Source organism: Balearica regulorum, chromosome 10 (genome assembly GCF_011004875.1).
Source record: "Balearica regulorum gibbericeps isolate bBalReg1 chromosome 10, bBalReg1.pri, whole genome shotgun sequence".
NCBI classification, from domain to species: domain Eukaryota; kingdom Metazoa; phylum Chordata; class Aves; order Gruiformes; family Gruidae; genus Balearica; species Balearica regulorum.
In genome coordinates, this window is record NC_046193.1 from 9,302,031 (window position 1) to 9,328,200 (window position 26,170).

At 35.8% G+C, this 26,170-nt stretch overlaps 2 protein-coding genes across 5 annotated transcripts in view; one reads left to right on the forward strand and one right to left on the reverse strand.

Moving 5' to 3' along the window:
* Nucleotides 1-26,170, forward strand: part of CACNA2D3 (calcium voltage-gated channel auxiliary subunit alpha2delta 3) — a 463,402-nt gene that overhangs the window by 380,740 nt on the left and 56,492 nt on the right. The gene's annotated exons all lie outside the window — the stretch shown is intronic.
* On the reverse strand, nt 6,009-11,247 carry LRTM1 (leucine rich repeat transmembrane protein 1). Its single transcript, XM_075762585.1, has 3 exons — nt 11,241-11,247; nt 9,402-9,998; nt 6,009-6,442 (listed from the first exon to the last, which is right to left on the reverse strand). Exons 1-3 carry the CDS (start codon nt 11,245-11,247, stop codon nt 6,009-6,011), a joined length of 1,038 nt encoding a protein of 345 aa, XP_075618700.1.

A 26,170-nucleotide genomic window follows, 5' to 3' on the forward strand; every position in this document is an offset into this window, starting at 1 on the left:
TTAACTTTTAAAAGCTGATTCTTTATTTTTATAACCAGCCCATATGCAAGTTCAAGGGTTTTTTCTCCAAACCCTGGTTAGAGAGTTTTTACAAGTGTCGTCATTCATCGGCTTCGTTCTTCTTCTTTTTATATCATCTTAAGAATAAACATTAGTATAACAATAAATTCCATTATTCCATGTTAAATATTCATAGTTAAGATGCTAAAAGCCCTCAGGTACTTTGAATGATGCAATTTGAAGTTTTGGGTTTTCCTTTTTGTTTCCCATCCATAAGCTAAAGAAGATATGGCGAAGATTTCATTCTTTTATAATTTCGTAGAGGAAAACATGCACATTGTATCTGAAAATAAATACCTTTACAACACAAAAATGCTATTCTTCATCCCCTTTTTTCCTTTTGTATATACACAACCTCCACACTCCATTCAGAGGTTTTTTTTGAGTGAATTCAAATGAAGTTTACATGCACATCTCTCTCTGAACAAAATCTCAGAACATGCTTTGAAAAAGCGACTCCTAATGATTTAATCAAAAGTAGTTTGAACTACTGATATTTCTAAGAGTGGCAGGTATCGTAAATGTTTTGCAAATAGTTAAATCTGCTATTGTTACAATAGCACATATAGTAAATGCATCTGCTCTGTATTACTTATACTTTTTTTTTTCTTTTTTTTTTCTTTTTTTTCCTCACATGTATTGCTTTGGTATTGCTATAGTATTAAAAGCATTCAAGCAATGTCACTGTCCTTAAAATTTATGATACCATCTATAAAATTGCATTTTAGTATGAAGGCCTAAGGGAAAATGAATATGTCATCATAATGACACACCAACCAAATTTTTGAAGCATTCTAAAATAGATGTTTTCCTTGTCAGGCAAGACAGTGATTTACTTAATCTTTACTCCACGTTATAAGCCACAGAAGATTATATTCAGCAGTAGCATTTAGTAAATCCCTCAAAATGCTTTTCATGCTTTGGTGGAAAACCGTTAGTTTATGTTTTTCCAGAGTTTCTTGTTAATTTTGAATATTATCTTTGTATTCATAAATCTAATATTAGTATATGGACTAATTTTTTCAGTTTCAGGAAAATTGAAATGTGTATTTGTACAGTCTAACATTAAACAACTCTCAGACTTAGGTTAGGAGCCATGACTTAGGAAACATGGTCTGTAGGTAATGCTTGGAAAGAGGTAAGCTCCTCCACAGAATGCTTCAGAGCACATGGTAAAATCCTGCCTCTCTCCATGGCCTGAACAGGGAATCTGAAGTTAGATGGCATACTCACAACCATTCGCACATTTGTATTCATTTGTATTTGTTTTCAATTCATTTTACCATATAGAATTAGTGTGTGGAATAATTGAATAACAGGGCTTTTTAAGATAGTTCTCTGCTAGTGTTGGCTTGCGAATTTCCCTCCTATTTATCTAGTTCTTGGGCTTTCCTCTCCACTTGTTCTCAGAGAATCTGGGGCTCTGACAGATAAATTAGAACAGTATCCCAGCACGTATAGTATTAACATGTATAGTAAATTGCCTGGAGCGTGCTGCTCTTTGCTTCTGCACTTCTGCTTTGCTGTTTGGGAATTTTTGTTTGTTTGGGTTTTAGTACTATGTGATTTGAATAGGAGGAAGATCCTCGTGATCTAATAGCAATCAGATTCCAGGGGCATTTTGCTAAAAAGTTCTGCTGCTAGCAAAATAAATCCCTGATTGCAGAACAAGGCAGCAGATAAGCTGTCAGGTCCTTTTATTTGAAAACTTCAAATAACTCTGTGCAAGTATGAAGCTGCAGTTGCATAGTATATCAATATTGTGTAGCATATTAATACCAGTTTAAGTACTGTGGATTAACTAATTTATTTCCCCTCTGAGTAGACTATATTTCCAAATATTAACAGCGTTTTCTCATGTGTTTGTTGTGTCTTGAAAGGTAGATTGCAGCCTTATGCAAAAAGTTCAATGTGTAGTGTACATAGCCCTAAAACATTGGGGATCCCTCTGTCATCAGTAAGAGAAAGCAACCGCAGCTTTCATTGGAGATAGTTGTGAAGTACGTAGTCTTTGGGTTTTTTTACTAGGGGTTTCTAATTCCTACTCCTTCTTCCCTGTTGTGGCTTACTGCCACATCCAGGTGATTGATGTTTCTGCCTGTCTCATCTGGGGCGCACACAGTCACATTTCAGGTGATAGAAACCCAGGAAGTACCAAAACTCTCTATGCCACTTTCAGCCAAGTTCAAAGATCAAAGTTGTAAAAGTAGGTATATTTTCTGGATGCTAAAATAAAGCCTGTGTGTCTTTGTCTTCTGGCCAGCAAAGATAGATGGTTATTAGTAGGCAACAGTTGGTATTTTTTTGTTAATGTTGTTAATGATAGATAAGCTATGTATAATGTCACTAAATGTTCTACTTTGGTATTCAAGAAGAAGGATCGTGATTTTGTTTGGACATCGTATTACTAGGGAATAATGAAGCTGAATTTTGATTGACTTTTTGCAAGCTCTGGGTGGAAAGATACACATGGCAAGCAAGTATGTTTCAGTTTAAGATTTGTTTCTTTCAATATAGATATTAAGGACATTTTCTGTAACGAACATTGGTGTATTGTCATTTTTAATCTCTGTTCTAAATTGAAATTTCAGAAAGCTGCTTTTTCTGAAAACAATGCGTTTCTGAAAACAAGGTAATTTCTCTGTATGAAAGACAGGAATACACCGATATGTGTACTTTCTCTGTCTTTGGAAATACCTTGCAGAACAGTGTGTCCTGATATTTTGTTGCTTTTGAGGGGAAGAGTGTTTTTCAGAGAGATTAGGAAAAAATACTGTACTCACTGTAATACCTTTCATGAGATTGCTTGAAAAACAACAAAGCTTTCTCAGGAACATTTATCTGAAAAACAAATCTGTGCAGACAACTTATTTCAGTGGCAGATGTCCATGGCTAAGCTTTACAAATTAAGGACAGTTTTGTGGGGAATCCCTCGATCCAGTCTTCCACTTGTTGTAGTCAATAATTGTTATGGACAATAGAGTGTACCTTTTATCTCTATCTTTTCAGTAGTCAAACGTTCTGTTTCCTCTACTGAAAAATAAATAATTTTGCATTTTTTAATTTAAGCAATTGAATCAATACTTTTCTCTGTTGAATGTCTTCTATTAGTGTACAATCATAACTAACTAGAATTTGTTAATTACAAACTTACTTGTAAATATTGTATATTGTCTTATGAACCTTAAATGAAAAATTTCTCTGGGATTTTTGTTGTTTTTTTTTTTTCTTTCTTTAGCAAACAGCAAGTTAGAAAGTATAAATCAGATTTTGCATGGATTGGCTTGCTCTGCTCCCATAGCAGAGTGAACTAATGGAAATATGAAATACTTTGCTTTCTGGCAGAACTCCATATCAATTTACAGCCTTATGTGTGCATTAAAATCCCTTAAGTATCTTAAATGTGACTTGGAAAGAGTTTCTTTAAATGTTGTTGTGCCCTTCATTGCCTCTTCCTCACCTTTTTCCTGTTGGTGTTTTTTTTTTTAATTATTTTTTTTCCTTAACTGTCTTAGAGTAAGGAAAGCCTGAAAGGTTTTTGTTAGAACTGGGAAATACCAAGTCAGTTCTTGTTTTTTTCCTTTGCTTGAAGATATCAAAAGTGTGAACTTATTTGTGATGGAAGCTGCATTGCTGTATCTGAGCCTCTTGGAAACATTGTGGGTGAAATCTCTCTGGAGGTCAGAGGCTTATTAGCTTTCATCTTAGGATCTGCAGTTTGAGCGCAACTGTGCTTATTTTAGGTTGTCACCACAGAGAAGCACTGATTTGGCGTGGCTTGAACTCATTTTTTGGCCCGTGGGCAATAAGATGCTATCCTGTATTACTTCAGTCTTCTCGATCTGAAAAACTATGTTTTGCTTTGTAAAGTGTTATTGCAATAAATGAATAAAAGAGTAGAAAATGTAGATCTACACACACACACAAATGACTTAACTCTGAAAATAGATTATTCATTAAGCTTTACTGAATATTCAAAAGGAAATAAAAAGCAAACTTGCTTCTGAGATACATCATCAAGAGATCAGATTTAAAGAGCCTCAATACAAATATTGTAAAAATTCAGTGCTGCTGATGTGTCAGCTGAAGTAATGTGCCCAGTCTGGGGTACCACATTTTAAACAAAATGTGGAAGAACTGAAAAGGTTCCAGAGAATGGGGGGAGGAGGGAAGGGAATGTGGCCTTACAGGAAAATTTGAAACAGCTTGGTTTATTTAGTTCAGGACAGAGAATAATGAAGAGAGTCTAATAATAATATGAAGTACTTAGCAGTTAAAAAAAAACCCACCAGACAGTAATTGATTGTTTTCAATGTCTGATAGATTTAGATTAAGACTGAGATGCTTAATTTTCTCTGGACATGAAAGTAACTGCAGATGCAGGAATGAGCTTTAATATTTAGGTTGCAATTATTACTAAGTAGATAGGAGCAAGGGTTACATGACTCCTGCCATATAGCCCATTACTCAGTTGAGGCTGTTACTAGAATAGCTACAGAACTTGATCTTGGAATCCATCTGTTGGAAGGAGAGCGGAGGTCTCTGAATGCCAGGACACAGCTTCCTTTTGCCCTTATTGCAGACTCTCACTCAGTCTCTGGCCTCAAGTCTTCTGCCCAATGGAATAAACTGGCAAGATTTTTACCGAAGGTTTAGGATAGATGCTAAGAAAAGCTCTTAGACTATAAGCATAATTGATTTCTGCATTAGCTTTCTAGTCAGGTCTTTAACCCTGTCACTGGAGAGATTTAGCAAACACATTAGACATCTGTCACAAATAGCCTAAATGTATTGTATCTAGTCTTGGAAAAGGTATCTCGAGTTACTGATCTCTGTTGGTTGCCTTAAAATAATTTCTAAGAACTATTTAAAAAAATACATCTACACATTCAAAATATTCTTTCTGTTCTAAACGTATATTACTGAAATGGTTTTGGCTCTGGTTTCCTCTGATGGCAAAACTGCACTGCAGAAAGTTAGGGTGGACCCTTGAATGAATTCAGCTGAATGTTCTCTCTGTGAGAGAGAACGTGTAAACATGCAACTACTTTCTCCTCTGCACTGAAGGGCAGCACTGTGATGGGAGCTGCATCTGCAGTCATGATATTTGCAAAATGGAACGCTTGTGTGTGGATTTGGGAATAAGAAGCTTCAGAAATGTCTGTAGCAAGCATGTATGCCAGCAGGATAACGAGTACCGTCTCTTCATATATGCTATATGTGCTCATCTCAGTGCTTGTGTCTGAAACAGTGTAGCATTTCTTCTTTCTTCAGCATTTTCTCAGCTCTCTTCTTTCTTCCCTACTAAGTAATTCTGAAATGATATGTGATAGTTAACAAGGTACTTCCTGTTTTCTAAGTTAGATAACGGATGCAATGTTTAATTCGTGTCTTCTGGGGCAGATTGGAAGGGGGAAAAAATGTATTTGGAAATGTTTTTAACACATGTTTAAGTTATCAGTGGCAGTGTATAGGCTGGCTGGTTCTAAAACTGATTGTGAATTGTAGTTCTGGATACATACCAGGTATTCTAAGATGTTAAAATATAGTCAGTCATTTTTAGCTATTTTGTATTTTTCTTTGCAGAAAGCTCACTTATGTCGGCTGTTGACTGTAGCTGCACCATAAATCTTATGTTGTACTGATATTACATCAAGAGCTAGTAATGGAGAATGGAATACTTTAAAGTGGCTACATCAAGATTTCATTATCTCAAACACTCAGCCTTAAATAATGGCTTCAGAATATACATACACAAAATATATTTAAACTTACATTCTTCACATCTAGTCTTAATACATATTCCAAAGAATATATAAGCTTGCATTAAAAAAAGAAGGGGGGAAAAAAAAAAGGCAGTAATTACTATTAAATCAATCCTATTTAGATTCCAGGCTTTTTAGCTGAAGTGAGGGCTTTATTTTTAAGAAACCAAAGACAGTAGTGACTCAAGCCAAGGAACTATCAAATGGCTCTTTTTCCTCAGGAGTCCCATGCTGTGTGACCGGGGCCAAATGTTCTCTGTGGTATTTAGCAGTAATTGCAGCATAGGCACAACCATAAACAGCAGCTGCCAACATCATTAGACACACAATTCCACAGACAACTCCAGTTATTACTACAGTGGCAATTGCATGACGCAAACTAACAGGCCTTGGCTTTGGTTTGGGTTCACAGTTTGCCCGGCTGTTTTCCCCGTGTTCGTTGTGATGAGCGTGTTTCAGAGAACTCCTGTGCTCAAAGCTGTGGTGGTGAATGCTAGCCAGATGGAAGTGAGCTGTCCTTAGCGGGCAAGCCCCAAACAGCTCATAGGGAACTTTGAGGAGGTCCTTTCCCTTCCGAATCCCTGGCGTTGAGCAGATAATGCCATCACTTATTCCTCCTGGAAAACAAACAAAACAGATTTATGGTCTTAAGATTTGGTGGTTTCTGAATTATCTTAATGTAAAATTAACAGAAACCTGAAGTAAATTTATCATCAGCTTTGACTTTATATGTTTAAAGATTTATAGCTATATCTTTAAGATCTTTTTCCAGTTAGATCAATGGTGAGATTATTACACTTCAACACTCGTATAAGAGAGTATTCACAAGAAGCAATTCATCAGGAATTGTTATCTATGATCTTATGGATGTAAAAGTAAAAAACAGCAGTGGTATAAAAGTAAGAACTAAGTCATAGATGAAAACAAAGAGGTATTGTTAACAGCAAATTCATTCCATTCAAATTCATACCATTACTACTTTGTCTGGAGAGAAATGGAATCAATACACTTAGTAAAGATTTCCCACTTGATTGAAATATTCTATGAAATGGTCATTGCTCTAGCATCAAATGCTAACTGTAATGAAGCAAAGAGTTCAGTAAGTTGTATGTATACATGAGCAATTTTTTGAAGCAAGGCTCATGGTAAGAAAATATACAGAGATCTAAAGGAGTTAAGATTAATCAATCTATTACCCTGCTCAAATTGTAAATGTCAAGATCGCTTAGAGTCAGCTTCTGCTGTCTCCCAAAGGATGTTTTTAGTGTAACAGGAAGTGAAGTAGGAAGCCTCAGTCCTGGTAAATCACGCAGTTGTTCCACAGAGTGTAGAGGAACACACACCGAGCGTAGCCTTCAGGTTTCTAATTAGTCCGTGCACCACGGCTTTAGGGGTGTAGTGTGTCAAGGAGTCAACAAGGCCAAAAACAATGTTTACATATTTTTAAAACAACTAATCAAATCATCTGAATTTTCTTCGTCTTCTCTATCCAAAATAACCCACCTTTTAGCTAAAGCCAGGCATAGAAATTTTCATCCTGAAAAGACTTTGAGAAAGTAGTGAATACAGATGGACCCAAACTGACATCTGGAGACTACTGCACAAGTAGTGATGATAGTCCAAGACAGATTTGAGCATAGCAGCTTGTCTCTTGGTCTTCAATAGCCAAACCCAAAGCATGGTTCCAGACACCTGCAATGTGTTAGTTTGAATGTGGATATAGATAAAACTCCAAATCCTGCAACTATGATCCTTCTATGGCTTTAAGTAACTAAAAATTTGTGCTTGGAATATAAGACTGAAGTCCCACCTGAACTGAAGCATTCTCTATAATTGCTTATGAGAATGCATCAAATGTCAATTGCCTGAGCTGGATTCAGCTAAAAATACTGAAATCTTCTAGACTTATATTGGACACAACAGTCAATACTTTTAAATTCAGACAATGTTCCATCCCTAGCAATGTTTTGTTAGGACTTGCAAGAAATATCTGTAGAGCCACAGAACTATTTTATTATAGGTATACAACATAAGTAATGGGAAAGATTAATGTACAAAGTAACTAATTTTTCTCCGTGTGATTCACACAAGTAATTTGAGGGAAATATAAATGTAGATGAGAACATAGTATTTCAGCTTCCTTTAAAACTTGTTGCTAAGATGAATTAGTAAATTCCATATCACGTCATTAAAGTAATCTGTGCGATGTTTGGAAAGATGGAAGGGCATCATTGAATTTCTAAACAATGTTGGTTTTTGAAACAAATTACAATACTTATGCTGCTGGCAGAGTAATTAAGATAATCTCATATGTTTATCTTGGATCATTACGTTCTTCTCCACAAAGAAGTCAGAACCCCTGCTGAAATTTGTTGTAGGGAATGGTTCCAGCATAATACAACTAACTCCCTGGGATAATGTAATATTTTACCAATGCAAAATATTAAGATTTTAACCCTGAGAGTAGTTTAGCCTTTTGTCTTTTCTAAAAGGTTGCTTCTGGCAGTGGCTTTACCTCACCCAGAGGCTATTCCCTTATTAGTTGTGTCCCTGTAGCCAGTACAGTTGGCTTGTAGAGTTCTGGTGCCTGAAAATGGCAGTCCATTCAGTCAGAGACAACATGGATCATCTTCAAATACGCTATGTTACAACATGCTCCACGTCACTTCCAGATACAGGTAGGTAATCAGTAGTTCAATCACATGCAAGCATCAAAGCCTGATGCAGAGAGAAGCAAATTGCCCTGCTGTTCTGAATTCTCAGAGTCTGAACATACCTCCTGGGAGAAAGAAATTAATTTCTTTTAATACTTAATTCCTTTAGAATTATATTCTCTTTTCTACAGCATCACTCATGAATATATTTAAAAGCAGGTGTGACCAAAATATGAGGCTACTTTTATTTATAAAAATTCACGGTTCCCCATGTGACGGCATTACACGTTTCTGTCAGGAAATCATCAATGAATTTAGTACCTCTTCTGGCTAAAGAAAAATTAGGAAGCAATACTAGGAAGAGTAAGCTTGTCTAAGGCGTAACATACAGTTTTACATAAAGTATTCTTAAAATATTAAAGAGTTACTACATGATAATTTATAGAATTAGAATCCTGACTTCTCTAAAGTTAAATCAGTATTGATATCTGTCTTAATGTTTACCCTCATGCATCAAGTAAAAAGCTTTTTAACAGGAGATTGGTTTCTAGCAAAAATTTATTGGTAGAATTAAAGCAAGTGTATATGCACAAGTATACTTGTTATATATATATAGACACGGATATATATGCATCCACACACTATACATATGTATTTCCAGAATGTATCTGTACCTACTATATGATTGTGTGTGTATACTTTCTCTCTTTGTGCTAATATGAAGTTCCTCTACAGTTCTAGTTTGCCACCTGTATTTATCAAAGCACGTATATTGTGACCTATGCATGAGAATATATTTCAGTGTGCTTATTTGAGAGGATGTTCTAAGGTGTGGGGTAAATTGTTAAGCCATAGTAGTGATGCTCAGTTAGATGCTGGTTAAGTGTTCTCGTGTGCCTTGTATGTAATAAGAATTCCTTACCTCTGTATAAAAAGCTCTCCAGCCACAGTTTCAGGCCAAAGACATTACAATTACATTGCCAGGGATTATCTTTGAAAAGAACCACTTTCAGGTTTGGAAGTGACTCCAGCAGAACTCTTTCCATTTTCTGAAGTTTGTTATGCTTCAGAGACAGCAATGTTATATTCCCTGTGCTGTTTCCAAAAGTCTCAGGCAAACGTATGATGCTGTTGGATGACAAGTCCAGTTCTTTCAGGTGTGGGAGGAAACTGAAAGTCTTGTTTTCTATATAATGAATCAAATTTCTGGTTAGGTTTAGAACCTGTAGATACCGTAATTTTTGGAAAGCACCTGGTGCCAAACTTGAGAGAGAATTATTAGACAAGTCTAAGATTTTGAGCAGTGGTGTTCCAGTGAACGCATTTTGGTTGATTCTCCAAATACGGTTATTCTGCAACTGTAGTATCTGAATTTCAGGAGGCAGACGGGCAGGAATTTCAGTAAATCCTCTATTCTTGCAGTCTGCAGTCTTTGAAGCTGTATAGCACAGGCATTTGTCAGGACATCCATGAGCTGCATATATTAACAAGATGATGCTCAAAACCAAAAGCCAGTTACCTGTATCACGAGTGAAACATTTAAAATTAGTTTAAAATGTTTGTCTTTTGGCAATATACAGGTCATTAAAATGGGCAAAGGATGTACAGCTCCATAACAAACAGTAATGTAGATATCATAAAGAGAGTTCATTTCTTTTACAATACATTAGTAAATTACAGGTAGTATTGAAGTACTTTTGTAATGCAGAATGAGGTTAGTGCTTCCGTGGTCTTAAAATGATGTACTTCCCATGGCTTTATCTTAAGTACAAATGGTTTTCAGGAGGATTTGCCATCAGCAGAGCAGCGATGTTTGAAGGGAATGCGACAGAGTTTATAAAATTATTAAACTGAAATGTTTCTCTTTCTGTGGTAGTAACAACTTTGTGCCATCTTATGTCAGAAGAATTGCAAGTAGAACTTTTATTTTTCTGTGTTTTTACTAATTATACTACCTAAAATGAACTAAGTTAACATGCTGTCAGAAGAATAACAAGCTTCAAAAACATTGCTATAAAAACAGTTAACTATGTTTTCAGCAATCCATATTCTGTAAGTTTGTTCTTTAAAGTATCTATGTTGATACTTATTGCTTTAATTCCTTATCTGAATGCCAGCTGTACTTCCCATAGGTACACAATCTACACAATCAGCAAACATTTGTCAAGAAGCTGTTAAAAAGATAAATGGGTTGACAGGAGTACGTAGTAATATTTAGTATTTTCAACTGTCTTCTGCTCCCTGATGTTCAGGGCAGTTTTAACTGAAAAAATAATAGTTTTTACCTTTCATATCTTGCTAATGATCTTACTTTGAAAACAAGGTGCCACAGCATGAAATAAAAAAAAAATAAATCAGATGATGTTAAATAATTAGATTGTTCTTTAACTAAAGAAAGTCAGAATAATAAATCCTTTTGTAACATTGTTTTTCAGATGCCTCAAATAATTTTTACTATTTTAAAATGAAAAACATTTTAGTTACTACTTGAAACCTTTGGAAATTAAAAGCCATACTGCTTATTGACTTACAGAGGTGGAACATTAATTAGTAACAGGGAATATTATATTAAAGGAATAACAGTGTATAACTATGACAAATGTATAAATGAAAGTTTTATTTTGAGTCTACAGTTCTGCAACAGCTGGCGTCAGAAACAGACACAGCTTCCAATGTGGAGTTAAAACAAGCACTGCTTAGCAAGGAAATGGATAGAGAACAGAAAAAAATCCTTATTAATCTGAATGCTTCAATATCTCACCTTTCATTCTGCCTTGCTTGTTCTTCACCTTGCAGAAGATTCAGTCCAGTCTGCTGATGCAGAACAGTAACAAACACTGTTCCGATTCCCACTTCAAATCTGTAATGTGCTCATCCGGTGTCCTTTGTGTGGGGTTTTTCTTTTTTAGATGGTATTTGTGGCTTGTGTAGAAGTGCAACTGTTTCTAGTGAGTTATCCCATCAGCCTTTGATTTATTTCTTTATCACAATCTCCCCCCCTGAAGCACACCCCCCCCCCCATCCATTTATGACTCTCAGAGACTTACTCTGTCTCTTAATCAGTCAGCAGGCCATGCAAAGAGTGTCTGTCAACTCTAACTGGACAGCTGTAACGTACAAATACTGACCTGATAGCCTTGCCTTTTCGATTTATTTAATCTGCCTCAAACACAAGGCACAAAAATAAAGCTGCCCTTTTAAATCCGGTATAGTTTCTGAATTCTGGTGGATTATTAGCTGTGCTGTGTCAATTTTTGCAAGATCAGATGAGACTGAACATGGATTCTGATTATCCTGGGCTGTGACTGGAGGCAGTGGAGTGTATAATATCACTACGAATAGGCCTGTGGGTTGATGACATGATTTTGACAGTACACTTGTTTGCTCTTCTAAGCTTATTCATCTGACAGCCATTAATTGTGCTGACAGGATTTCCTTGCATGGGAACACAGGACTGGTGGCTCCTTCCGTAAAAAAGGCATACATGCTGGTATGGTCAGCAAGAACACTGAACAAAAAGTGATTTATTTTCAAAGATATTGGAAAGAAATGGCAGATGATCTTAAAATTGTACTTCATGTTTGTATGGTGCCTTGACTTGTCTCTGTTACTTCTTCAGGATAACTCATTCATACTGTACCATCTACAACAATAAAAGGATCAATAATGACTTGTGACTATGAAGGAACTCAAAGGTGCTTAAAGAAATGACAGATCTGGTATGTAATAGAGTCTTCAAGGCCATATGATCACTCCACCTGTTAGCTGTCCTACGGAGAAGGAAGTTGTACAATCAAAAGCTTTCAGACCTATTCTTATATGTATGTTTCTTTATTGGGATCAAATTCTGCCTTTAAAAAGATCTGCTTTTAAAAAGATCACCCAAAGCTCACTTTCCAGGGCAAAATTGGTGTCCTATAGGCAATGCTATGGAAGGACTCATAGAAAAGTGAGATCATTAGATCCAAACTGCTGTTGAAAGCAGGCTCTTACCAGAGGTTATCCAGGGTCCTGTCAATCTGAGGCTTCACCTCTTGTCCTGTCACCATGCATCCTTGTGAAGAAAGTAACCCCATCTTCTCCACAGCTACTTTTTGGTTATTAAAGTCTGTGTTTAGATCTTTGTCACCCTCACCCACAGGAGAAAGCTGTAACTCCTTTATTGTATGCTTTGCTGAATTGTTTCTGACACAAGTCAAGACACCCAAAGAAACCGAATACTGCTGAGTAGTGAAGGAGAACATAGAATAACTGACATCCTGTAAAGTAAACATGACTGTTTCTCTCAAGGACACTAGGATTATTGCTACAAATGGCAGACCATACTGTCCTTGACACTCTTGATGAAAGGATGACACATCATCCTGATACAGGATGAAAGTCTGCCATTTAGCATAGAGGAGTACTGTAGATGTAGATTACCTGGTATGATAGTCATACTAAACTCCAACTTTACAATGGGTGAGGGAGATAAGCTTGAAGATCAGTTGTAATGTACTTTAAATGAATGTCAGGTTAAAGGCAAAAAGCTTCTCTAAACCTTTGTAGCACAATGCATTTATTTGCTATTTCCTTTCCCAACCCATGTATGTGCACACATATGCAAACATATAAACAGACTAATCTTAAAATAGCACCAGTGAATCATTTCATGAAGACAGAACTAAATATATAAAGGGCTATTATAAAAATATAAAATGTCCTTAGAAGTTGTAGCCTTGCTAGCTACAGATACTCTGCTTTGCTCTTTCAATAATAAATTTGACAGGTATTTGTTGCTTGAGATGACATTTCTCTGTCCTTGCAATAACCCATCCTTTGTGTCAATGATGGCCCTTTTCATGACTTTTGATTATGTTGCAGGAGGTACTAGCTATTATGTTATTGTTTTCTGGTATAAGACTTTTTCACACTTTGAGATTCTGTTTGATACCTAACATTTTATTTTGGCTCATGAATTAAAATTCTTTTTTAAGTTGTTTTTCCTTCTTAACTGGTGTTTGCTGACCAGGTGGGCTTACAAGCTCCCTCAGCAACTTTTGTCATCTAATAGAGGGCTTAAAGAATGTTTCTTAACTGCCTCTCTAATTTTAGGTAAGTCTTGGCTACTATAATTGTATTATTTTTAGCATGCGCCATATTAAAGAGATGTTCGTGGGACAAGGTCACTGAAAGTTAAGCACTGTGGGAGGTTCAGTTCCGACAATAATGCAGAGGTTGTTTTACGTACGCTGAATTGTGGTATAAGAAGTTATTACTTTTTTTAAAACTTCATGATGAGTTCAGATTTGGAAACATATGATTAAATCTGTCGATTTGCTTTTTTGTGTAGATGTGGCTATTTTTCGCTTATATTGAGAACTCTGAATGCACATGTTTTGTAAACAGAAGTTTCCCCAACCTATAATCCATGTCCTATTACCATTTATTAGTATATAATGCTTTGGTTATGACAGAGAAGTCCTGATGTGGTGAAAATTATAGTTGTGACACAGGTAGGGATTTGCCAGAAACAGAATAACCATGAAATCTATTCTACTTCTGGCCTTTGAACAACCAGCAGGATTCTTTTCAGTTGTCTGATGTGGTGCAGCAACTGTGTTATTGTGACTGCTTAAATTAACTTGTGCCTTGTTGTAACAAGATATGTTTGCCATTGCAAAGAGTGAGGCAGCCAGTGAAGCCAGTATCTATCCCTGGTGGCTGGTGGGGCAGTTGGGTGTTTCCTTTGCCAGCAAACACTTTGTACAAGAATTCCTGCCAACATCCTTTAAAGAAGGCAGTATGTTTAAGAATCATCTCTTTACAGAAGAACATTATGTTAATTAAACTCTAGCAGAAAGGAAACAATTTAAATATTTCAAATATTTAAAAGCTACAGCATTGGGATTCCACTGCATTCTGTATCAAGTCCAGGCAGACATGATTATATAAAAAAATGTTCCTAGACCACGCCAGGCAATTCCTATACATTCTCTTTGTTAGATTTATTTTTCTTATTCTTTTGAGTGGGAAGGTGTTAAAACTGTGACTCTTACAGGGAAATGGCATGTGCTTTTTCATTACTAACATGTTTCTCCAGATTGGTAAAACAGCTAAGCTCTTGGTGAAGACCCTAAATGTAACTCCATGCAATGCAGACTCCTCTTCATTTCAGGCCAAAAAATATTTGACAAATTTGACAATTCATATTTGTTAGTGAAACAGCCCATACCTCTGTTGTTAAAAGTCTCCCCTTTTAAACTGGCACTTAAAAAGAAAAATACAGTGCTGCATCATGGAGAAAGATCTTATCCTTTCCCAGCTATGAGTCAGAACACTGTGCAAACCAAGATGACAGGACATAAGAAACCCTTGAATCCCTCATGCTTTTTTTTCTACAAAGAAAGTCCGTGTAGTCTAAGAGTTCAGGACCCTCTTAACTTTTGCCTGGCAGGGTACCAGCTTTTCAAAAGTTAAAAAAAATTAGAGGAAGGCCCTGGATCCTACTTCTGCCTACCTTTCACAAAAGAAGTATAAGCCAATGGATCAAATCAAATTTGGCTTGAGAAAGATTTATACCATAAAAAGCTGGCCATATTTTCCAGGAGAGATGGGTACATGGATTTCTTCAGATACCTTATTGCTTAGGTAGCATAAGGGGAGAATAATACCAGCTGGAGTTTACTGACATCGAATCTTGGTTATCACACAGCATAAGGAGACACCATGATGTCTAAAATGTTGTTCATGTCTGTCCTTGGCAGTTGTTATGAACGGTTTGGTGGTATCCATTTAAGCTGAGAAATAATATTTTGTAACTCTAGAAATGAGGAAACTGGCAAGAAAGTTGTGATTTTGTATTTTGGATCACTAACTTTGAGGGGAGGAGCCCAGTTTTCTTCTTTTCAGTGGTTTGTTTTTTGCCTTATTTAGATACATCTGGTACTTGTTTATACAATGCATAATTAATCTATGAAATGCATTGTTTGGAAGTTATCCTGGGCCAAAAGATTAGTAGGATTCATGTATGATCTGGAGCTATAGTTACCTCATGGGGCAAAAAAATCATTTAGAAGGGATGTAACTTTCACTCTTAAGGGCTTTAATCAACCACTAATGACACAAGTTACAGAGAAAAAACTTTCCCTGTGGGCAGGGGTTTTTTCCATAATTACTATTTATAGGAATTTTTACACCTTCCTGTGACACCTCTAGAAGAGGCCAGTGTATGAGATATTAGAGTGGACTAGATGAACTGGAACATTCTGCATTCCAGGTGGAAATTTACAGTGGGGAAAGGGAGAGCTGGGCAGGCTTACAGCCTGCTGCTTGCAGCTAGCTCCTAAGTGGCAAGGGGTGTGCTGCCGTGCCAGGTGATAGTGCTGGGGCTGCCTGTCTGAGCACCTTCTCGGTTTAGGTCAGAACTCTATTCATCCCCAAACCACTCTTCTGGTTTGGAATGGAAAATTCTTTTGACATTCATATCCAGGTCTTTGCTAGTAATCTACAGACAAGTGTTTGGGTCAGTCCTTTGTCTACAGGGTTTTTCAGGTTTTTTCCTCCACTGCAGTGATGCAGGACTTTCAATCCTTTAGGTAGATCAGTCAGCAATTTGTTGAGATATTATAAGTCTAATATAATGTAATTAGGAGTTAGTTTGACTGGTACTCCTTTTCCCATAATTAAATGAGCAGAAATATATGAAGGTGAGAAGGGGTTACTTGGAAAATGCTCGAGCACCAGCCTTACAGTATGCTTTGGTAGGTAGAAAATTTATTAGAAATTCAGAATGAGGAGAACACAGGGAATGGAGATGCTGGGCTGCTTTGTCTTCAGTGCAAGTTAGAGGAAGTTGCAGCGAGGGGCAGATTATGTGTCAGCAGAATATTTGTTCCATCACAAATAGCAGCAGAGGGTGTGTGTGTGCAGATTCAATTTTCAATCTTCCTTACTCATGACAACCACCTGTTATACATGCTGAGCATCCATAGATAAAATGTATCTCCAGTGTGATTAGAGTTAATTAATGAATTCATTTCACCATTATTGTAAATAGAAAAACATATTATTTGACATAAAGCTAATAGAAATGAAAGGAATAAAAAGAGGAGCTAGAAAAATACATGTAAAAATAAGGACATATGTACATTTTGTTTTATCTCGACATTTTAGATGCTTTTTCTCCACTCTTAAACATGTTAAAATTGAGATCACTCACTATCATTCTAGATAGCTAATTCATTCTATGCCAAAGACAAAGTTCTTTTCTAAGCTTTTATTTAGTGTTTTTGTTTTCTTATTTTTATGTTTAATAAGAATTTCTATTCATGGTCATAGCTGACCCTGGATTCAAACTTAAGAACAAACTATAAATTTCCTGTGTTCTGAATGATTGGGTTACTAGGCCAGTTCTTGTAAGAACCAGAAGGATTTTTCTTGAACAACTTCCTGTAAAAGGGTTTTGAAATGTTCTCAGTGTATGAAGAGAGATTGTACAATGCAGTAAATGTTTCTTAAACTGCTGTTCAGCAATTGTGCTACAAAATAGAACTTGTACTTCACTAATTCCTTTTGTGCTTTTAAGGCAAATCGTAGTAGTTAAGTAAAACTCACTGTTAAATGTTGGGAACTCCTGTATTTACAGGCTCAAAAGGACTCTTTTACTCTTTGCCCTAGTAGTCACTTGAACACGAGAACTTGCAGAAGCAGGGATGACATTTGCTCCAATAAAAAGTCAAATAATTAAACTTCTGTAATTCTTGCAACACTTTGGAAATAGACATGGGATTTTTTTCATTAATTTAAGCAAATAGCCTGACATTAAAATTATGCAGCTGATAAACATTAAATATGTAATTTTCATGGACTTAAATGTCAGCATGTACTGAGGTATTCTCTTGGATCAGGACTGATGTGCTCAGTAGCTTTGAATTCAAGCTTTGATGCAGTATTTCCCTTTGATGGAGTTTCTTTACAAGAGAAAAGCTTGAAGCCTGTAACTCCTGAAAGAATATTAATTGTCTTGTAAGATGTACCATCTGCCAACTACATTATAATGTGCATGATACCAGACTGTAACCCTTTTCAATACCAGTATGTAGCAGTTGTAACTAGCAGACCTCTGAATGTGATACATGTATAGAACTTGGAACGTCAGTGTTCATTGCTTGTGGGACCATTTCACGAGTAAGGATATTGTAAACTTTTTCCATATGACACCAATGAACAAGAATGAGCCAGATACCTGCACTTGCTGCTGCTGTTCTTCATTTCAATAGCAGATAAGTTTTACAAAGCATTACACAGTTTGCTGCTTTTCTTGTTCTTTGTCCTCTCTGGATTCTGTGTCATCCCTACTGCTTTAACTGCTAGCAGCAGGCACCAGAAGTCCTCTGTATGCGACAACATCCTAGAGATCAGATGGCATGCTGTTATCCTTCCCCCCCCCCCCCCCCCCCCCCCCCCCCGTTTTTAACCTGTCAGCAGGCTTTAAACAACAAATCTGTTTTCAAAATACCTTTTTCTCCACAGAATGTTTTAAATGAAGTGACAGGGTAAGTCATGTCTATAGACAGACTTCTCATCCCTCAAGTTTAGCTAGTTGTGCTCTTTTTGGACATGATAAATCCCTGGGAAACTTAGCTAGTATAAAGGATAATGATGTTTCTGTTCAGAATTTGTAAAATAGGCCACCAAGAGGTCTTTTCTGTTTAAAAAAAAAAAAAGAAAAAGAAAAACTCTTTCAGAGGGCATTTTATTAATGAGAATTACAATACTGGAAAATCTGGTATAGATTAGCAAAGAACAGTAACAGTGTATCCAAATGGAACTGGTTGGATAATTAAATTCTTTTAATAGGTACTGAAATTTAAACCTCTTGATCCCTCTGACGTAAGCATAACTCTTAAAAGTCATGGAACTTGTTTCTATAAGTGTAATGTGGGAGAGAAATATTGGGATGATGATTAAGGATTTCAGATACCCTGGGAGGAACTTTATGCAGGAGTAAAACAATAGGCATTTAAATAAAGAAAAAAAAACAACCAAACAACCCCCCACCCAACCCCCAGAAAACCCCCAACTCCGAAACCCGTACCCATGAAATATAAAAAGAAGCTTTAATAAAACCCTGTTTATATAGGTGTGCAGTTTATACCAGCAGTAATGAAGCAACTTGACTGTGATAACCTAATGGCAAGTAAAGGACACTAAAGATTGAAATCTTTAAGGAACATCATGTTTTCACTAGTGTGACACTCTTTTTTACCTGTTCATTATTATCTTGTCTTTTTTGACTATATGTTCTTCTGTATATCTGTTTTGGTTGCCTATTTTCATGTTGAGAATTACAAACTGCACTCATTCTATTGTTTCATTTCTCATTAATAGAATGGGGTTTTTTTCAATATTGATTACAATTTATAAAGTATCTGCAGTGTGTAATATTTACCTGTTCTTGCCTTAGTAAAAAGGAAAAATGTTTACTGAGATTAAATACAAATGTAAGGAGAATCATGCCAAATGGCTGACATACTGTCTCCTAAGTAAGAAGGAAAATGCTTTAGTAAGATCGGCATAAGTGCTGAAGTCCTGACAGCCATAATACCGAGCTATGCCTAGTTTTTGTTCGTACTAACCAAAGTTATCTGCAAGCATTTAACTGTGGTTTCTGTTTTACTGTCCCCTAAGATGCTGCAGGATGAACTTTCTGGGTCGAGCACATGCATTAGTTGAGAGGATAACAAATTTACAACAACAGTTGGAATGCCTGTGGGCAAGTATAAAGAAAAAAAAAATATTGTATAAAAGTAGATTATTAGCCCTAAAGTTCAGGCAAAATTTAAATGTTGACCTCATCTTTTTGTCATCAATGTTTATATCTGGCTTCTGCTTCATCACCACTGATGCTAAAGTATACAAGTAATACATATTATCATTTAATACAATCCCTTTTTATCCAAAGGCACTTCTGTTTTAATACTGTTTAATTTAAGGCATGATCTCAAAAGTTCCCAACCTAGATGAGCTTCCTCTGTCCATATAGCTATAGCTGTCTTGGTCAAAAAGGGTGTATTTTGATCTTTATTTGCTTTCATTCCCTTTCATGCAGTATGCTATTTTGGAACATAATGGCAGGGCTGACCTTGGTTACTCATGTTTTGGCTGAGACCTTTTATCCTTTTCCCCTCTCAAAATGCCAGTACATTGCTCAGTGTCCGTTTTCTCTCCATCTCTGTGTTTCAGCAGCGTTAGAATAGATGAGTGCAAAGAACAGTACTACTGGCTTCTCTGTTTCTTAAAGTACTCATTGAGAGAAGTAGGCTAACTCCTTTTAGAAGCTGAAGTTATGCATCATGTGCCTAGTTTAGTGAACAAAATATTTCCATACTCTGTTTTTTAGTGTCAGTAAGATCTTAAATAGGTTTTCATTAGTTACTGCTACAAGCTTTCTTTCTATAAACCCTTTAGAATGAAAGAGAGCGCGCTCTCTGTAATTTGTAGTTATGACTTGGAGATGTCATGTTCCAAACATAAGCACTTAAGTGAACATTTGTATTTCATGCAACTGAAAGGAGCTGTAATACAGGAAACTAAACACTTTGTCTACTCTACTATATGCCACCGGCTGGTCATAATTTTACATATTGTGGCTTTCTTAACTTTGTAGTTAAGGGATGCCTATTTTAGAACAGTTCTGCAGACTTTCTTAAATTAAAAATGTGAAAACAGGTTTGAGAAAGAAGTAAACACCCATTTATCTAAAGGAGTTGTATAATGCTTGATTCTTGCTAATACTTTGTTTGAATGGATCTTGACTGAAATCAGTCATGCAGAACAATGTTTCAGTTGCAGTACGGTGCAGATTTACACTACAAAAGACAAAAACCTGTTTATCTCCAATTCTCATTGTATCTCCTCTTTATCTCCATTGTAGCATCACGGTACTTTTGCTAAGGCATGTCTTGCAGCTTTAAATATTCCTAATTAAGACTTCGGGACTGGTTCTTCTCCTAAAATCTTAGGGAAATATTTCATTGAACTCAGCAGAGATAAAATTAAGTATAATTTGCACCCTTTCATTAATATACCATTTGAATTGCAAGTGTGAGTATGGTATGACCTTTCTGTTTTTCTGAATAAGAATAGTATGAAATGATGAACAAAACTGACCACTCAAAGATTCAAAATATTTTGGACCTTTTTGGACAGATGATGGCACCTGTCACCTAGGTTTCTAGAGTTCTTCTGAGGCTAAACATGTGGGAAAAAAAAATCACTTCTGAAAGAGAGTAGCTGTTTGATTTTTATTGCTATTCATATAGTGTCTTTAATATTGATAATGAGAGTAAATTAGGATGAAAAAAATAAATGTGGTGGAAAAAATATGTCTTTTAATCAATATGCTGCTTCTCCACTGAAGGCAAGATGTCAACAAGAGAGAAGGACTCAAGTAAGCAATGTTAGCCTTTAGAAGAAGGAAAACATTTATTAGTGGACTTTCTTTACTTCTAGCAGTGTTGTGAGCAAAGGTGTAAAATCTGTAAATTTGAACTTAGTCATAAGGTTCTGAAAAAAACCCCAAACCTTATGTTGTCTCTTTTTTCAGACTTTCAAGCTTTTCTCTGGAACCACAAATAAGAACAATTCTCTTTTGTTTGTGATCACCTTCTATTAGTGTTAGTATACACCCATCATGTGATTTTAGATAGTACACTATATGGGAGATTTAAAAAAAAAAAAAAGCTACAGGCTATTTCTGCTCTTTGTAGTTGTAGACTAAAACTGATGAGGATATGCTTTGAAGAGATTCTTATTTTCTAACTTTTTATAAAGCAGTAGGTCCGGTGTTTTTAGAAAAGCGGCCTTTGTTTCTAGATGAAAGGTTTCCCATTCTGTCTTACAATTTTAAAGATCAAATCCTGCCATATTTTTCTCACCCAAGGTTGCTTCATACAAGTTGGCATGCCTGTTTCCAGATTGCACCCTAATCTACAACATATGATTGTAAGAATAACTATTACTGCTTTCATTCATAAAATTCAAATCACTTTTCATAGAACGTGACGTATCCTTCCTGCTATTTCACAAATGGTGAAATGGAGCACAGAGAACTAAGGTGATTTGGTCACGGTTGCACAACAGGTAAACAGCAGAGCAAGGAACAGACCATAAGCCTTCTCATTCTAGTTCAGTGCGTTAGCCACCAGACCACCCTGTCTTCATAGGCAGATGTTCTCTGATGGAAGTTTCCCAGATGCTGTGGGATACTGTCCTTATATATATGAAGATCGTAAATCAAGACCAATGTTGTCATTTAATAAAAGAGATTATTTTACAGATATAAGAGCAGTTAACACATTTTAAGCAATGGCAATGCTGATGTTTCCTGTTTTTCAGAGATTAAGATGGGCTGAGCAATGGAGGGTTTCCCATGGTAAAAGTACGACTGTAAATGTTTCTTCTGGTAATGTAATTAGGAAGTATTGGCTCCAGCTAATGTAACTTAAACAAAACATGTTGTCCTCGGCAAACTTGTTAAACAGGCGTAGCCTTGTCTAGAGAGAAAACAGGGGCATATAGTGTTTCCATGGAAACTCAGTTAAAATGCTGATTTGTGGATATGATCATAATCAGTACCACAATCTAATCTGATTGAATTAAATGAAAAAGAGTCTTAGTTATGAAGTCAGCACAGTATAAAAGTATCTCTACACATGCAGAAGTCCATAGTCTTCCATCCTTATAGATGCTTTCTAACTGCATGTGAAAACAGGGAATAAAGCAGGGAAATTTGTGTGGGAGCCTTCTATTTTTCCTTCTATGGTCAGTTGTACCATTTTTATTACAAAATCAGGATCAGAATTTTAAAATAAACCTGTTTTAAATTTACTTTATTGAAGTTGGTTATAGCTTACTGCATCTCTAATGTGTGTGTTTGATTTCCTTTTTTTAATGAAAGGGAGAAGGTTTTTTTCCCTTAGGGTAGGTCATATCAGCTCTGTACTCTGAAAGAATGGAGAAGATAATCTTTGCTTCCCTTATAGACACACTGAGAAGATTTATTAATTCTGAAAAGGATTCTAGCAACCTTGTTTGTAAAATAGCAGTAAAATGCAGAGTTGTTTGAAACGACCCTATTAAAAATTAAATATGTTTTATAAAATGTGTCATAGCAACATTTCCAAGAGAATCTTTGTCATTTTAGAAATTACGAAACTTGGAAAGTGGTATTTTCAAAATTGTTTTGATGCCTAGGAATACAGTAGAGACTGCAGAATGACAACTTAATGTTGACCGATTGCAGTGTGAAATAAGTGCTTCTGGAAATCCCATCAGTATCAGTCTACCTTTGGTATATGCCTTAACAGCTATAAAAATCTGGCCTTTGGAAGGCTAACTTTCTTTGTAAGTCAATAATAGGTTTGCCTTTATACGACAACATAATTTCTGAAAATTCTTGCCAAAAGTCCTTTTTTGAGTGGAGATTTGAGGATTTTTTGCATTCACCAGAGCTCCATTCTGGAAGGTGCTAAGTATTCTTATCATATGCTGGGCATCCCTTAACTCTCACAGACTTCAAGGAGCACTAGCAGTGCTCAACACCTTTCAGGCAGAAGCCCCAGGTGAATTTGCACCTATCTTGCAACTTCGTAGAAATAGCTTCTATTTAGTATGATAAATCCTTAGTTTAATGGAATATCAAAGACAGGTACCTTTCAGCAAACCTTCCTGATTTATTTCAAAGCTATTCCATTAAAGAGGATTACAGCTGGTATCCATGATATTGATTTCCCTCAAAAATTATTAATTTATACTTCTAAATTATGCTTTACCGCTGTATTGACAGCTAAATCCTACTAATCGTTAGGATATAAATTGTAATATACTACTTGTTGAAGCATCTGGATAATGGTTTATGTGATGTAAGTATAGTACATTTATACTTCTATTGTGGAAGTCATGTCAGCACTTGCACTATTTCCAGAAGTTAATAACTCACCCAGAGAAGTTCACTTATGATCATAACTTGACACACAAATCTCAGGCAATGATGACATTTTATTAAGAAATTTTAAAAATCTGTCAATGCCCTTTAATTTTATCAGTCTCAACATTTTTTAAAAAGCCTTCTTTCTTTGTTGTATTCTTGGAGTATCCATTCAAAACATTTATTGATTATGTATTTGGCCATAAATTAGTGAATAGATTGTTCTTTGTATTTTTGACATGAAGGAGGTCTTTTCAACTTTGTCTAATGAAGCAAATAAGCTCTTGGCTAATTTTCAGCAATATGAAGACCTCTCTCAATTCATAAATATTCGCAAGATCAGACCTAAGCAAACATTTCTGCTGAAGAGTATGTAGGCTTGTGTAGCAATTCTGAAAATGTTAATTTGATATTTTTCCTGAAATGTGATAAGCAGACAAGTAAAATAGAAAGCTATCATTCTATCCCTCAATGCCTGACCTGTGGGATGCACATTAGCTATTTTCCAGTTCACACACCTGAACTTCTTCAGGTTAGGTAAAGCAAAAGATAGATTATTTTCTCCAATATAGTTTATTCCTAAGAGGTATAATTAATATTTCTTGACAGGGTTTCAAAGTCATGGCGATAAAATGTTCTCATGAAATAAAGTTAAGTAAATGTGAAAATGTTCAGATTATGGCCAGTGTTAATCCATGGTTTTAGAAACTGAGTAAACTTTCCAGTGAGAAGTTTATATGTAATATACTGAATACATCTTGAAAGATGGTATTTCTTTTCTTTTACACATACAAAGTACAAGAATATGAAAAAGAAGAAAACATATTTCAGTATATTGGAAAATCTTTCGGTATTATTAATCTAAGATTACTTTCCGTTCCTGACATGGTTTAAATCTCTAGTTCAGGATATTCCAAAAATGCTAGATTATAGCTCAAATACTAGCTCCTATTCTTGTTGACCAAATAGATGGCTGTATTCTTTTCTACACAGAGATTCAATAAAAATGCATTTTTGATCCAACAATGAAAGAAACAGGCTAACAAAGCTGATTTGCAGCTAATACTGATCACAGAAAAGTATAATGTCTGTATCTTTTGCTCTTACTGTCTTTTAAAATTGTTCAGTAAAACACACAGACATAAATCAGGAGGGCTGCCAATCCACCAGTGGTATTTTCTTTGTATTTGCAACTACAGAATACTATGGAACTACTCAAGTCTGTTTCAGACACATAAAAATATGCGCATTGAGTCTTTTTGGCCCATACATTCGTTTGTACCTTTCTAAAACTATAGATTACCATCAGTTGGTTAAACAGCAAAAACATGATTAAATAAAGTAGTGGTCTTAGAAAAATAAAACCATGAAAAGTATTCTGGAACATTAGAGTAAATATTTGATTTATAAAACATCCAATAGGTATGGTGTTGAAGTTGCATTCATGATGAAGTATTTCTGACGTATTATTTGACTTCAAATAACAACTCATATTTTTAGTAATTCAAAGTAATTTGCTAATCACAGTATAGCACAAACAGTTTGTAGAGAATGTCATTATTATTATTATAGCTCAGTCAATAAGAGATCCAAGCCTTATTTCCAAATGATGTGATTTGATAAAATGTTGGTGTTTTCTCACTCGGTGTCCTAAGTCTGGTTTGACTAATGAGTTTTCATATATTCACAGACCTTGTATGCATGTAGTATCCATGATGATAACTGGATAGAGAAAGCAGTTGGTAATCAGTGTGTTCTGGAGGCAGGAAGAGTTGAATTCTGTAAGTCTCTCTCCTCCGTGCTAAGATGGTAGCAGTAGAATTTCCATGTCTTGGCTTCTAGGTCAATGGCAGGATAGAAGGCGTTGAACTGACATGGGAGAAACTGGACAGAGACCTCATGAGTTCATTTTGCAGTGGATGCCATAACATTTATCTTTAATATCTCATCCAGAGTATTCTGTGCCTGGCAGTAGGACAACTTGTAGCCATTCTGCTATGACAGGATTTCAGTTTGGGAGGTATAAACCTCTTTGGAAATAAGGGCAATAGAAGCTTTGCCATTTCTGAAATCAGCCTTTCTCACAATGCTAAGATACGTAGATACCGACCTTTTTTTGCCAACAGAATTAAGTAGTAGCCAGGATGAAGTCTGAAGAAAATAAAGTACTATCAAGTTTTGAATGTGTTGTATTTTAGTTACAAGTGGAAGCAAAAAGCTTAACATCTCCTAAGGGAATCTGGTCACAGTCTCCAAGAGTTCAGATAAGTATCCTAATTTCTGGATGTTTCTCTGAACTTCGAACCTCTTAGGGTTCCTTAATTGCAAACTGGAAACCACAGCCTTTTGGCTGAGATGTGAAAGGTATACTGGCTAAGCTACTCTAAACTAGGACCTCAGCTATAAGAAGTAAAGTTTTGTGGGTTTGGGGTTTTTTTTTTTTGACAACTTGACAAGTCATGGATCCTCCCTCAAGATTTATAAATGTGCTTACAAATATATACTGTTCTTATTTTTCTTTTCAGTCATGGGATGTACTTGGATATTGCCAAAAAAATGAGCAAGAAAACCCCATATAACTAAAAAAATGTTGAGGGAGTTATTAAAATACCATCACCATTTCATTATTTTAGTGTTACTGTGGTCAGATTTCAGTCTTCACATGCTTCCTGTACCATCAGAATTCAGATATATTTGTCAGACTAGTGGCCATGCAGGGG